Source organism: Phaseolus vulgaris, chromosome 8, assembly GCF_051622355.1.
Source record: "Phaseolus vulgaris cultivar YP4 chromosome 8, ASM5162235v1, whole genome shotgun sequence".
Classification (NCBI taxonomy): Eukaryota; Viridiplantae; Streptophyta; class Magnoliopsida; order Fabales; family Fabaceae; genus Phaseolus; species Phaseolus vulgaris.
The window spans coordinates 4,101,735-4,117,410 of record NC_143505.1 but is presented as its reverse complement, the minus strand read 5'-3'; the positions used below and the strand labels follow the sequence as shown (position 1 = coordinate 4,117,410).

The 15,676-nt window shown below is 35.4% G+C and overlaps 1 protein-coding gene across 4 annotated transcripts; it reads right to left on the bottom strand.

Moving 5' to 3' along the window:
- Positions 1–616: 616 nt before the first annotated feature.
- LOC137826592 (protein ARABIDILLO 1) lies at positions 617–15,429 on the bottom strand. 4 transcript variants are annotated; one of them, XM_068632607.1, is made up of 13 exons: positions 15,010–15,429; positions 13,370–14,733; positions 13,024–13,182; positions 12,849–12,929; positions 12,587–12,718; positions 10,430–10,557; positions 9,840–9,927; positions 9,374–9,468; positions 7,072–7,135; positions 2,707–2,882; positions 2,182–2,400; positions 1,311–1,395; positions 617–1,223 (listed from the first exon to the last, which is right to left on the bottom strand). In XM_068632607.1, exons 2-13 carry the CDS (start codon positions 14,675–14,677, stop codon positions 1,047–1,049), a joined length of 2,712 nt encoding a protein of 903 aa, XP_068488708.1. In that variant the 5' UTR covers positions 14,678–14,733; positions 15,010–15,429; the 3' UTR covers positions 617–1,046. The 4 variants fall into 4 exon arrangements, with proteins under 4 accessions (XP_068488708.1, XP_068488707.1, XP_068488709.1 ...); XM_068632606.1 differs by having other exon boundaries at positions 2,159–2,400; positions 15,186–15,374; XM_068632608.1 differs by having other exon boundaries at positions 15,186–15,374.
- Between the last annotated feature and the right edge of the window lie 247 nt (positions 15,430–15,676).

Sequence of the window (15,676 nt, the reverse complement as noted above, 5' to 3'; positions counted from 1 at the left end):
AAATTATAAAAAAAAATCAATATAACAATAATTAAATTTAAGAAATATAAAAATAATTCATTAGATCATCTAGTTTAAATAAAATGAACTTGTCCAAACCAAATTAGACATACACAACTTTCAAAAATAAATAGAAACATTAAAAAAAAGTTTAATAAAAATTCAAACTTTTTTGAAATACCTCAAATTACAATTACAAAATATATCTTTAAATTGAAAAAAAAAATATTTATATAATAAAACTTATGTTTATTTATCATTTTACAATTTTCAACTAACCTAAATAAATACTTACAATCCGAATAAATTAGTTTATGACTTCAGCTAATTTTGCCGAAAACACCCATGATCTAATTTTAGTCATCATTTTATGTAAAAAATTAAGAAAAAATTAAACGTTAAAAATATTAATACCAGATAATAAACAATTTTTATAAGGAACTTTTTCTGACTATGTTTTATATGTGAAAAATATATCACATGTGATGCTTTTTATGTGGTTTAAGAAAGTAAAAAGCACGTACAATATTTTCATGAGTCAATAGAAAATTCATTTCTAAAGCTTCTTTCTTAACAACTCTATAGACTAAATGTATATTGCAAATGAAGGAGGAAATGAGATCATAAATGTATTCCACTGAGATTCTATATATTTCAAGGTGGTAGCTGAAGCGAATGGAAACTCTAACAAGTCTCTCAAAAATAGCTCTAAAAATATAATTATACAGAATACTTAAGAATAATACAAAGGAAAAAACACATCAAGGCAATGAAATTTATGTCAATGTGCCTATCTGTTGCAGCCTTGATATGAAAAGATTGATACAAGAGGGAAGAAATACATCTCAAAACAAGAACTGGTTTCTAAGCAGTTCCAAAGATGATGAAAAATAAGAACCAGTTAATGTATGACTTGCTTCACATCACATGCATCACGTTCACCTTGTAGTGTTCTTATGACACATTGAGCAGTTTGTTCACATGTGAAATACTACCAAGTCCAAAATGATTTGAGAAAGAGGACTGTAAACAACAAATGAACTGATCTACACTGTGTGCTCTATCAGATGATACTCAAGATTGCGGAGAACAATTCGGGCAAAGATTTTTGCTTCAAGTGGGGCAGTTGCTGCTGCAGCCGCGCCACGCAGAATTCGCGGTGCCCCCAATTTCTGCATGAGGTCAGCATGGTGCATGGCATGTCGTCCACCAGGAATTGTAAACTGCAATGGAAAAATCAACACATAACAACGTCAGAATTCAAACTGAATATGGATAAAAAAAATTATGTTGCTACTTGCTATAGTTACCTGGAGAAGGGCAAATGCTGCACAAGCCTTGAGTATAGATGAGGGATTTCGTAGCATAGTGATGAATCTTCCAATTTCAGCACCACTGAGAAACAATAAAAATAAAATACGATAGATGTTCCAACATTAGTAACCATGGATAATCGATTGAAAAAAAAATGTTAATGCATGTAGAATGAACTCTAGAGCACAAGGTATACCATTAAACCCCAAAAAACGCAAAAATACAGAAACAAAGAGAAGAGAAAATATAATGAAGCTGTTCAGCCTCCATGCATGGAGGTATATTATGCATCTACGACAGATGCACAATAAAATCTATAAACACAATCAATCCCATAACAAAACCTGGCAGCATTACACCACAAGCGGCACACAAGCCACAAAAAATTGACCTAGCTTTTACATGGTTAAACACGATGAAAGTAGGATTTAAATAGCATATGCATATTAACTGTCATAATAATTGTGCGTGAATAAATATTTTGTAACTTCAGTCTTACGGTCCATGAATTAGACATTTATGAGACTTCTTAGTCAAGCATTGTCGCTGAGTAAAAAATTCACTCTGAAATAAGAAAGAAAGATAACACATACTAAGGGGTAGTTTTTATCACTTCACTTAATATTCACTATACCTATATATGCCCATACTAAATATATAAGCTGAATGAATGCCGATAAATGAAGAAAAGTGTTAAAAACTTAAAATTGTAGGCACTACTGCAACATAAAATTGATGCAAAACAAAGAATACCAGAGAAGCAAGCAGCTGACGATGACTTTATATCATCAGAAAACAGGACCATACATGAGGTAATAAGGTACAACGAAGGGCAACTTTTTACATGGTATAAGGAGGAAAGGAAACCTGCATCTTAGATGTCCTGCTTCTTGAATACGAGCACCTTCAGTAACCTGTGCTAATGCTGCAGGGGCAGATGATGCAGCAGCAGCCGCAAATGCTTGTGGATCAGAGAACATAAGAACAAAAGCTTCAATGTGTTTCAAAGCCATCCTTCTGGCTCCATCCAAACTCACACTCTTAGAAGTACTTTCAGATGGAATGCCTGGTGCATATTCATCCATCCTGCAAAACATGTCATGATGCTCAAATATTATGCATAAAAAGATCTCTCATAGCAAGTTTCACTGGTTAAGCGATTATTTTACCACAGTAAAGTCATTTTCATTTTTTCCATACATTCATACTATAATATACAGAACAAATCAAATTTGAACAGAAACAGAGTAAACAAAAGATCCACCATCTCTCCAAATAATATGAATGAACAAACTTCACTAAAGGACATTAACCAAATAAAAAGATTAGGAATTGTAAAAAACAAAAATAAAGGGTGACAGGGACATAGCTGATTTTAATCAAATTAATTACCTCCCGTCAAACATGTAAGCCAATGCCAACGCAGCCATGAAGCGTGCCATTTTTGATACTGATGAGGAACAGAGATCAACAAGTGCAGATACTCCACCTTCCTCTACTATTCGTAGAGCATTACTAGCATTGAAAGCAAGATTCCATAGTGCCCCTGCGGCAGTTTCATGAACATCCTGAAAGTGGAAAGTAATTTGGAATTTAATCAGGATTTTACATATATAAATAGATAAAGATTTTAAAAAAATACGGACAAAAAGTATATAAATGCTTGTAGGATGATAAATACTTGTGGGCAAAGTATTAAGGAGCCAAAACTTATACACAACAAAGTACTGCCCACAAGAGGCTAAGATATAAACAATGAAAGCTTAAAAACAAGAATACCAGATATTCATTTGGATGTCCATAATGCATTAAATTATGCACAAGCCGCAAGGAGGCTTTCAGCCAATGATTACTTATGACTTGTATACTTAGATTATAAATGTATGGAACCAAAGTCGTTAGTTATTACTCTTTTTATCATCTGATTCATATGAGAAAAAGGTTTTATGTAGTGAGAATTTCAAAACTACAGTTGTACGACTAATAAACCATTTCTGTATCTTTGCCAACAACTTACTTAGGATTGTTGGATCATGACAAGGTTCCAGAAAATCTATGACCAAGTAATATCGAGTTCAATTCTTGTGAAACTTACTTAGTCTCCATTTTTTATCCTTTTTTGTAAGTAATTGGACACTGGCTACTCTCACCTAATTATGCCACTAATCTCCATTACTTTTATCTAATCATTGAACAGGAAGCACTTGGGTCAAGCAAAGCAAGATTGGAATCTATGGAAGTGTAGATAGAATGTCAAATTTAGAACACCCAAAAGATTACCTGCAACAGCACCACTTGAACCATGTCCAACACCATGAAGGCAGAGAGGAAAATTGGCACCAAGGTTGGGCGCCACTGACCTCAAGCTGGGCATCGCTTGGATCTAAGTACATGCGTCCAACGTGGGATGACTCACGTTGAGCACCAGTCGAATAGAGAGCTAGTTTCTTCCATCTAAGTGCACACGCACACCATATAACAAGTGGTGTTGGGCGCCATGCTTGCTGACACAGCACCCTTAGCTAATTTATGCCTGTTTCTTCGAGAGTACGAGGACAAACTTGCAGGAAGTGAAAGGAGGCCTTTTTGGAAGATTTGTGAGCTCTAAATAGGGTTTCCTTGAAGACCTCCTTGGATCTCCATCTTTGTCCACTATCTTTCCTCTTTGTGCTCTTCATAGCAATGAAAAGCTAAACCCATTTTGTTGTTAGATGTAACCAACTAAACTTTCATGTAGTTGGTATCGTTTATATTTATATATGTCTTTCCATTCAATGTTAGAATTTTGTTTCTATGCTTAATGCTTGTTGTGCTTTGATCATCCATAGCTTGATATTTAATTCATTAGGTATTGGAAGATATCTTTGGCAATCTAAAATCAAAGCAAAATACCTAATGAAGCTTGTATCTAGGAATGGAACTAGACTCATTAGTTGTCTTAAACCCTTGTTGTGAAAGCAAGTTTGCTTATTAAGTGCTCATGGAATTGACTCTTAAAGAAACGTAGACTCATTCTACTAAGAAATTAGGGTTTGAGTAAACTTGTGGTTGACTTTAGCATTAAATTGGAAAGAAGTTGAGTGGTTATATGTCGGGTTTGGTGCAGTCTAACCCTAACAATAACCTATCATATATATACTTATCTATTTTGCCTTCTAAGTGTTTGACAAAATCCCAAAGAGTTTTATTTTTTTTGCAAGAGTTTTAATTTCTTAAACATCAAACACAATTTATGAACAATAATTACTTATTACTTCCTATTGTGCCATTGGTATACTTGTCATTGAACAAATCTAGCTAACACTACCTATTGCATGTAGATAAAAAAACAATAGAAAGAGGTTAAACGATGATAGCTTAGAATATTATAAATAGGATGAGGATTGCGTGTAGAGCAAGTACCTTTTCAAATAGCAATAGGCAAATGGAATCCTCATTATTAGGAGACGTACTATGGAACAACAATGGTGAAGGACTGGACTCGCCATGTGATATTGGACCAATCATTGGAGACTTTGGGAGGTGAAAAGAGGAGAATATGGCCTAGGTGAATCGGGTTGATGAGAAGGATTTTAGTTATTAGGAGATGTTGAACAGTGTTAGGAGTAGGATACACAAAGGGCTCACATAAAGGCATAGACAAGACCTGTTAGACAAAGTTAACATCTTGCATGGAGGAAGAGAAGAAATGAGTTTCTTCAAAAAAGGTGACACTTGCATACATGTAATATCGTTTAGTGTCACATCAATACCTTTTTTTGAAGATGAGAATATCCTAAAAAGACACATTGTATAGCTTGAGCTATCCAAACCTAGAGACCCATCATGTACAAAACATAGACAACCAAAGACTCGAGGAGAAATGTGAAATTGAGGTTCATTTGGAAACACAATCGAATATGGAACTTTAGTGTCCAAAGAAGAAGAGGGCATTAAGAATGACATATCCCAGTGATGGATAGGTACATTGGCACCAAGCAACAAAGTATGAGGAGTTCAACTAAGTATCTATTCTTTTTCTCTGCAATACCATTTTGTTTAAGCGTATGAGAACAAGTGGACGGGTGTAAAATGTTATGTGAGTTTAAAAGAGTGAAAAAAACCAAAAGAAAAGTATTATTTGGCCTTATCACTCCTTAAGATCTTTATCACTAGGCCAAATTAGTTCTTGATTTTATTAAGGAAAGACACAAAAATATCATAATGAATTATAGAAAAGACAGAGTGATGCATCTTGATTTAGTTCTTTTTGGAAAAGAACACTAAATATGTTTTCCTAATTGACATGACTCACATTCTAAGACTTGGAGTTTGCTAAGGGCGGAAATCATCCCTTTTACTTTTGATAAATGTTGACTAACTAGTGAAAGGTTGTGCTTGGCAGTCGGACTTCAAACTAAAATATTCTTGTTATTCTTCATTAGAAAAATGTGGTTCAACCTTATTAGATTGAAAGATGTTTGTTGTCTTGCTAGGAAAACCATGTAAGGAGAAGCATGTATTTTGAGTGTGGTCAATTCTATTACAAAAGAAACATTGAGGATGTTTGCACCCACTTTGAGTAAAGGAATACATATTGAAGGAAGAATTCACCAACAATCAAAATTTCAGCAACAATCTACACTCCACAACTAGTTCCAACTGTAAAAGTTAAATAGTGGTGGAGGAAGAGTATGAGAGAGAGAGGGGAGAGAGGAACCTCTCAACCAAAGCTAAAACCGGAGAAACAAGGGTCAAAACAAGGACAGGGAGGTCTGACAAGCCTTGTGGAGAAGACGCGGAGTTGTTCCGATGACAGGAAGGTGACATGTGACCTTCATGCCTTGAGTTACAGCAGGCGATGTGTGGCGTAAAACCATTAGACATGACCAGGTGAGTTAGACGTTGCACGGCGAGACACACTAGATCCAGTGATCGTAAAAAAAAAAGTGGTCGGCGACGGCGAACAGTGAGAAAATGTGATGTATTCACTGTACCTCAATGAGACGAACCAAACATGGTGTTTATCATCACAAAACAATGACTAGGGAGAGACAACAATAGTGGATGATGATGGTGATCGATGGTGGACAACCGCAAAACTAGTAGAGTGGGCGATCCCGCTCTAATGCCAACTTAAGACTAAAAATATGATAAAAAGAGCTTAAGAGATTGATTATCTCTCAACTGATCTTTGTTATTTATAGAAGAAAATTACACAAAGAACACCATAAGGTACAAGAAATTAATGCTAATAAGTAAACAGTTCATATAGCAGATTTCCAATACAACTACTTTCTACCTACCCTACCTATTCTAAAAAGAAGGAATGTTAGTTGTAATATAAAAATTATTCATGTGTCTTCAATTAACAACTTAAGCTCTTTGGGATTGTTAGCTCATAAAAACAACGACTAAAGTAAAAAATTTACCATATCATAACCTAAAGTTACTTTATTAAAAACTAAAACAGCCCAGTAGCTAGCAACAAATATTAGTTGTTCTGTTTATCCACCTGCTTAACCCAAACAACATGTGCAGTATGAATTTATATGAAATAATATTGATAGAACCCAAAAGTGAAAAGCTTATGGAACCCCACCAATATAATTGCAAACAGCTACCCTAAAGCAACTTAAAAGACTAAAATAATAACAACACCAACAAAGAACTAGTTGATCCACCAAAATGGGATAATGTTTTGGCATTGTTATATACTTGCCTAGCATTGATTAATAAACATATACATAAACATCAAACATACAGGTAAAAAGTTACCTCTGCTTCAGACCGTGCAAGTGCAATCAGAGGTGCAACGCCCCCTTCTCGTCCAATGGCAACACTAAGCAAACAAAAACCAACATCAATGAATACAAGCATAATTGAAATTTAAATCCATATATAATGACAAATTTTTTAACCAAATTTAAATCCATATATTAGTCAAAGAAAAGAAACAAAAAGTTAAAAATCTTGCATTACAAGCAAAAAATGTTTTAGAAGACATTAACAAGGATTAAAACCATACAAAGGGCACATTGAACTAAAAAATCATTTATTTAATTGGTGAAAACCAGAACAGGTCTTCTAATTCGTCTTCTGTTTTTGACAAAGTAGGTTGGAAACTATCTATGAAGCAGCTAAGAGGGTATATTAATATTTACACCATGAACAACAGAATAAATATAATGAATACACATGCTAATTACATATCCGACACTCCATTAACTTGGAGCATATATAATGAGCTCATTTGATAACCTCAGAGGAGATTTGATGAAGACATCCATAATTGATCATCAGATACAAGTCTAGCGGTGTGGTGATATCACCTGATAGGATATATTCCTCAATGAATTGAAAGTTAACATCAATATGTTCAGTCCTTTGACAAAATAAAAGCTTGGAAGCAATATCTAAAGCCACTTGATTGTCACATATAAGCATGATTAATTATTAAAAAAAACAGAAAAAATATAATTTATTTATGTACTATTAATAATGTTTGGGTTGGAAAGTGACCAATTTAAGGTTCAGGCCAAATATCCATTCTGACCCAAAAAACAATACCCTGACCCCAAAAGTAAAAGAAAGTGAAAAACCCTAGTCTCTTTGGTCCATCAGCCAACATCTTTCAAAGAGAGTCTTTTGCCTAATCTCTTTCTAATCAACACTATCTGCACCTCCAGAATCACAAGAAATCCTAATGTCTCACTTTCACTATTTCTACATTGTGAAAAGATCTTTGCCTTCACAAAAGTTGTAGAACGTCTTGCCAAAAAAATAAAATCGTCCTTTCCATCATGACAACAAACCAGCACCTCCCACCGTTTTGCATGACCTTGGTTTGAAATTTGCAACACGCCTCAAAAAATTGTAGCTTCAATGGCATGATTAACTAAGTTTCTCGTTTCCTTATTTTAATTTAGTTTTCTTACATTTTGATCATAATATTCAGTTTCCTTAGATAGCTTGATCATAATCCCTAAAATTTAGGGATTGATTTAGATTTTGTGCATATAAATAATTGTACAAACAAATCACTAAATATACAAGAGAAATCATTCCTTCCATCATTGGCATCATTCATGAATTAAGGTTTTAGTTTCGCTGCATAAGGCTCTCAAAACTCCTTTTTTTCTGTTTTTTCTTTTTCTATTCTATTCTCTTCTTCACATTGACTAGAAATAGAGCTTTGAGGAGCTAAGTTAGGCTCAAACCCACATTCTAAGGTATATCATATCCTACATATATTAAAAAGGGTCACTTACCAACTTACCAAACAATTATTCACACACCAATCCAATAGTATTGGGCTCGAGGTGTATTTAGGAAATAGCAAGTCCAACATTGACTAGAGATATTATCTAAAGACAGTAGTACATAAGTAAATGAAAATTCTCAAAAGTCAGTTTTGTGGGGTGGAGTTAAACTCTAACCCACATTCCAAGAACGACATGCCTCAACTGATCATATTTCTTTGCACAGTATTTTTCCGCCTTTTGCCAATAATGGCTGTTCTACAAGACTTGGTTATGTTTATTAGGACAATATTTGCCCCTGTCCTTAGTGATGAAACATTGATGATGTAAGCTTCTAGTTTAGGAGGTTTAGCATTGACATCATTGCAGTTAGTATCACAATAATCACGATACAATTTAAGTTTATGAATGGAGATAAGATTACAAATATTGGGATTCAAAAAGAAGGTTAGAAGATTCCAAAACTCGGTATCACTTTTATAAATTAAAAAGAGAAGACCTTTGTCAAAAAGCACTCAAGAAAAATATAAAAAGGACCCACGAAGAATCCTCTCAAACCAAAAGGAGATAAAAAATGAAAGGGAGCACAAGAAAGCAAGAGAGCCAATACAAAAGAAAACAACTAAATCCAAAAATTAATAAACAGATACTACTCTGAAACCTGAAATAATGAAAGCAATCAATACTAAAAAGAGAAATATGATTTTAAGTCGACAAATGTTTGTACCCCGATACTACATCAGATATGACGAATTCTGCACAAGTCTTAAGAAACAAGATTCAGAGAGATCAAATACAAACTGAACTCTTAGAAGTACCTATTAATTTCCGAAACTGACAATCCCCACAGAGCTCCAGCAGCCCTCTCTTGAAGTCCAGGGGAGGCATTAGCACAAGCTTGGGCAAGAGCAACCTATAGAAACCACAATGTAAATGTAAATGCATTATAGACTACTACAAAGTTACACAGTTACAGCTAACTGGAACTTAACAGACTATCATTAACAGTATAATATTATATCTCTAATATGGATGTTCTGCATATAGGATGTATTGTAGAAGAAAGTAATTTCACTCAACCAATTTCATTTCCCAGTCTCTCACCCTCTCTCCATTTCTCTCCCTCCCCCACTCTAAATTTAACAATGGTTTTAAAGTGCAGGTTTCTCCCTTATTTTCTGTCTCAGAATTGCATTTTCTTTGGGAATATTTCTTACCATCTCTTGTATCTTTTTTATTTCTATTTAATACTATATTTTTTTCTATTTAAAAGTAAAAGCTTACCAAGGCCTGAACTCCACCAGATGCGGCAATGGCTTCTCGATTTTTATCGTCAAATGACAAATTCCAAAGTGCACCAGCAGCCTCTTGCCTGTATAAATATCAAAGAGTTAAAGCAAAGTTACTGCAATAATATGTTTCAAGGTACAAGAACACAGGTCAAAGACAAAAAGCATCAAAGGTATATAAATTCTCCCACGAGCTTAAACTGTTGTATAAAACTGTATAAATGGTTTATGAAACCTATTTGTACAAGCAATGGCCATTTTCTTCAATCATATTGCGGTTCAGCTCATTGTTTGTGAAGTCCATACGGAAGTTACAGCTTCTAAGGCTAGTATTAGTTTAAGTGAGTTTATTTGTACCAAACTTTAGCAAGAGCATATTGAGTGATATAATTTATTAATGCAGGTGTTAAGTCAGTGTTGTGTCACAATTATTCAGAGTCTCATCTCATTACAAACATATTCACTTAGGTTCCCTCCATCTATCTTTTTCCTCTATTCCACCTAATCCCTATTTTTTTATCAAAAACATACAAAAAAGCAATATGGAAGTACAATATCACACACACACAACAAGTTGAAGATTACCTGACGCCCTCATGGGGAGAACGAGTAAGTTGAACAAGAGCCTCAAGAGCACCTGCTTCTTGTCCAACAGCAGCATTGTTACTGTTACTATCTCCATGAGCAGCTAAGTTAGCCAATGCACGTGCAGCCTGATATTTAACAGTAGTTATGTTAATCACCCCACACCAATGCACTTGCATCCCTTGTTGGAAAGTAAAAGATTTGAGAAAACATATAACAGATTCTGAATAATCAAATATTTAAGTTAAAAAATAATGCACATGCATCCGTATTTAATGTAAACAGGAAGAATTCATCGGAAATTATATAAAGCATCTCTTAGCTAGAGCATCATTAGCATTGTACATATTTGCAAGATCACAACTAACACATGCATGTCATCCCCCATGTGACACTAGTAGCACACAACCATTGACAAAAATAAGACACTGTAGACTACATCACCATCAAAACAGAAATGACATATCAAACTACTTATTTTCTCTCAATCTGTATAAATAAACTATATACCTCATTGAGGTATAACTTACAACAAATAACTACGTATGGAAATAGTGTATCCATGATTCTTGTTCCACTTATAAGTCTATCATCATTATCCAGAATAGGAAAGATATGACATTGTTATCGATCATGGTCATCAAACTCGAGTTTTAACTCATAAAAATGTACAAGTTCACAAATCCACAACCCATTTCATGTTAACTCACTTGTAGATTTGTTTTTTAGAGTGGGCTCGGAGGGATCATAGACTCAGGCGAACTCAGTCAAACCCCCAAGTTTGAGAGTTCAAGTGTCGTTTTTTTTTTACTATAAATGACATTGACGCCCCTTTGTGTCATTTTGGCATGCAAAAATGGAAGAAAGGGGAAGACCCACGATTAGGGTTCACCATCCATGTGCTGTTTCTCTTTGCTGTTGGTGTTGGAGCTACTCTTCTCATCATGCTTCCCATATCGCTGCCGGTGGCAATGCCCATCCTGACTCACATCTCACATTCCTTCCCTATTCACTATTTTTTTCTTTGTGCTGAGGCTCAATCTCAGCAGCGGCTATCTTCTCCCTACAGTCTTGTGGTTAGCAAAATTCTTGAAGCTCCATTTTCTCTATACAATTTGAAGATATTTCTCTTCTTTTAGTTATTAAATGTTATCATATTAAGAACCTGTCTTGTATGAACTTATGTTCTACTTGGTGTTGTCTGAACTTATTTAATAGGAATGAACTACTTGACTTGTTACTTTATCATTGAGGTTAAATATTTTGCATTATGGAATTAAAATTTTCAAAAGTTATTACATGTATTTTAATTATTTATATATTTAGTAAATTGGTGAGAGTTCATGATTGAAGTTTAGGAATCAAGTTTACAGACTTCTCACTGGTTTGCATAAACTCTAGATTTAAACAACCTTGTTATTAATGGAAGATGGCAGAAGGCAAAAATTCTGCCATACAAACATACCATTGTGGCCTATGGCGCTGCCATTGTGAGCCTCCCTTCACAAATTGCCTATGGTGGTTGGCAAAAAATCTGCCATGACTGCCATGGCACGAAAATTTAACACTGAGAAAAGATAGAGAATACAAGTCCAGAAATTGAAAAAAAAAAGGAATCTAGAATCAGACTGAAATTCTAGATGCCAGTAAACAACCTTGTAATGTGATGGCACCATCAATGTCAAAAGGATTTAGCCATTGCTAAGCCTTACAACTTCCAACTTAAGGACTCGGAGGTAAAAAATCAAATAATCCCACCGACAACACAATTTCATAGCCCCACCCCCCACCCCTTTGCAGGAGCAAAAAGGAAATAACAATTATTGTTGGAAAGCTGCCTCAATTATGGTCACTCCTAGCCCGCCTTAATTTCAGGCTCAAGGATGGTGTTTAGCCTTGCATTAACTTGAGATATGAATTAAAATAGAGCTAACAAAGTTTAGACAATCTTCAACTCACAAACCGATTTTATATAGTTAAATTAATCACTAATTCTAAGAATTACCAATCATGTATACAATCATAAAAGCATGTTTAAAATAACTACGATGAGATCCAATATTGAATTGACAGGTATTATCTACCAAATAAAACAGCTTCAAAGGTTTTTAGTAAGTGAATTGGATGGTACCCAAATACTAAAATGTGGGGGGCTACCTGCTCTTGCACTCCCTCAAATTTGCACTTACGTGCAAGCATCACCAGAGCATGTACACCTCCTGCCAGTGCAACCTCTGTACTACACTTGTCATCAGCTGCCAAATTAGCCAATGCACCAGCCGCCCGTTCCTGAAAAATTAAAACTATCTAATCAACCAACTGCCATACACGTTAGAAAACAGTAAATTAATATACTGAATATAAACGATATAATAAAAGTAACTTAACAAGCTCATAACACAAAACTAGAGAAACTTACTAAAACTCCATCTCCACTAGAGGACCACTTGAATATAAGATCAACTAAAGCTTGTATTCCCCCAGCTTCAGCAATAGAACCCTATGATGGAAGCCACTTAAGTTTATAATTTAAACTTTAAGCAGTAAATTTCAACAAATTAAAACTAAATAACATACAAAATCCAAATTCCAACCTTGTGCTCTTCTCCAACAGAGAGATTCCATAATCCTCCAGCAGCCTCTTCAGCCACCAGCTTGTTCATAGACCTAGCCAAACCAGCAAGAATCTCAATCCCACCTTCTTCTGCAACAGCTTTGGCCACATTGGCATTGACAGACAAATTTGCAATGGCCTACACAAATTTTGAAAATTTGGAGAAATAAGTCACATTGATTATGTTAGATTTTCTTAGCTCAAATTTATAGTGAAATATGCATCTTAAACACAAAATATCAAGACCGCCTCAACAAAATGTAAAAATCAAATTTTCTTACAGAAGTATGGGTAAAAATATTTAGACAAAAGGGAAGAAAGAGTACCTTAGCCGCCTCAGATTGAAGCCCTTCCCTCCAAGATTTTGCCAGGGCAAGTAGGAGGCGTATGCCTCCATCTCGCATAACTGCTTCAGCCCTTCCACAATCTATGCTAGCATTTTCGTCATCAATTACAACAAAAGTTGCAAGTCCTGTGGCTGCCCTCTCTTGAACATCCTCTTGAGAACTCTGCATTAGACTAAGCAAAAGTGCTCCACCTTGTTCAACCCAGAAATTATCAAGACCCTGCTGAGGACTCTCAGCAGAACGCAAAAGTGTGTGGGATAGCATCCACTCAAGCCACGGTATAATTTCATTAAGGTCCTTATCATTATTCTTTGAGGTCCTCCAGTCCAAAAACACATTCTTTCCTTTCTTTGTATTATCAAAAAATAAAGAAGCCAATCCTTTAAAAACATCAGTACGAAGGGAAACTAATAACTTGTTTTTATATTTACTAGCAGAAAAGCTAGTGTCTTCTTCAAGGACAGGACAATTCAGAGCAATCAAAACCCTCAAATTCTGTGATAAGGATAACATTCTGAAAACAGCTGATGGACCAATATCAGTTCTTGAAACATCTAACCCAATTAGGTTAGGAATTTTATGCCAAAGATGGGAAACCACTCCCCACTTCATACTTGATGTCCCCGCCACAGAAAGGAAACGAACTGATAACACATTTCCCAGTGCAACCTCGTCAACATTCAGACAGTCAATGAACCCAATATCAGTCAACTTAGAACAATGTTTAGCCAAAGTATTAATAGCATCAGCATTTACATCTCTGATGCCCGAGAGTCTAAGCTTATTCAAGTTAGGGCAGCAATGAGCTATTGCTTTAATAGCATCACTACTTATTCTCTCACAAAAATCTGGTCCAAGCTGAAGGCTCTCAAGTGACTCATGCCGAGCCACAATCACTGAAAGAGTTGCATCAGAAATCTTCCTGCAATAGTCACCGCTCAATTCACGCAAGTTCTTAGCTCGAAGATGAATTATTGCATCAGCAGACTCCGCCCCCCGAAACCTGAGCTTCTGTAGATGCACACACCTGGGAGCAAGTGATGAAGCCATGCCAGCATCAAACCTGTGCGAACGAAGATCCAGAGAAGTCCACAAACACGGGGAGCTACCAAGAGACCTCCATGTCTTACAAGTTGACGACAAGCTAGCTCGATCTCGGTAACTCAGACATGATAACAGCTGAATTACTGTGTCATCAGGCAAGCAGTTCCAATCAACAACTTCAGGGGAACTAGATTGCACTACATTCCCTTTGCTTTTCCTGGCTACCTTCCTCCTACGATTCATTGCTCAACAAAATCACACCAAAACCTTCAAACTTCAAACCCCAAATCCCCAAACCACTGCAAGAATTCACCAATACAACGGCCTCAGACACAAAAATCCAAAAACCATTGGAAAAGATAACACCAACCTCCAAAACACAATCACCCCTCCGCCCCCAAAAAACCCTAGTCTTCAACCAAAGTTAACAAATCAAAACAAGAAAACAAACAGACCTGAAACCCCACAACACAAAGCAACCCAGCCCTAGATGCCTAAAAACGGATAAAACCCAAAATTCATATGCAGGTAAGAGCACACAAAAAGAATAATGAAATGTTATTATTTTATCAAACCTGTGGACTCAGGGTATTTGGTCTTTGTTGGGTACACAAATCAGACACATTCAATAGAATTTGCAATGAAACCCATGAATGAAAAAGGAGTAAAGAATGAAGTTTGTTGAATGGGGTGCGGAGATAAAGATAGATAATTCATAGGGAAATCCAAGGGATGAGAAGGGTTGGCTTACATTAGAGGGTGGAAGAAAGCAAATGAGAAAGAAACAGAGACGGTTGATTAGGTTAAATAAAAGAGAAATGTGAGAGAAGACAATTCCAGCATTGGGGAAAAGGGATTGAAGGAAGAACGAAGGATGGGATGAGAAGAGAAGGAAGGAGAACAACAATGCTGTCAAACTACAACTCATAAAATCACCATCTTTTATATCCCTTCTTTCATAAATATTAATACCTTCCATCATAAATAAATTAACTATATCTTATTTCTTATTCCTCATTATTCATCTTCTCAAATTATATTCTAATGTTTTCAACAATATTCTAATACTTCTAATATCTTATATTATACCAAACTTTATTATTCTCCATGCATTATTATGGTGGATTAGCTTCTTAACTGTTACATTAATCTCAATACTTCACTCTACTCCAATTTTTTTCCAACTTCTTTCTTGTTAAACTCCTCCATGAGAATGAGAACATAGCCAAACATAATTTCTAA

What these genes read in the sequence shown, in the direction of transcription:
- LOC137826592 (XM_068632606.1), bottom strand. Translation starts at nt 14,677, where the DNA reads ATGAATCGTAGGAGGAAGGTAGCCAGGAAAAGCAAAGGGAATGTAGTG. An exon ending in TTCAATCTGAGGCGGCTAAG is followed by an intron (nt 13,183 to 13,369) that starts GTACTCTTTCTT and finishes AAATTTGTGTAG; the next exon opens with GCCATTGCAAATTTGTCTGT. An exon ending in TCCTTTCCTCCTTATACCAT is followed by an intron (nt 1,396 to 2,158) that starts GTAAAAAGTTGC and finishes ATTGTTTCTCAG; the next exon opens with TGGTGCTGAAATTGGAAGAT.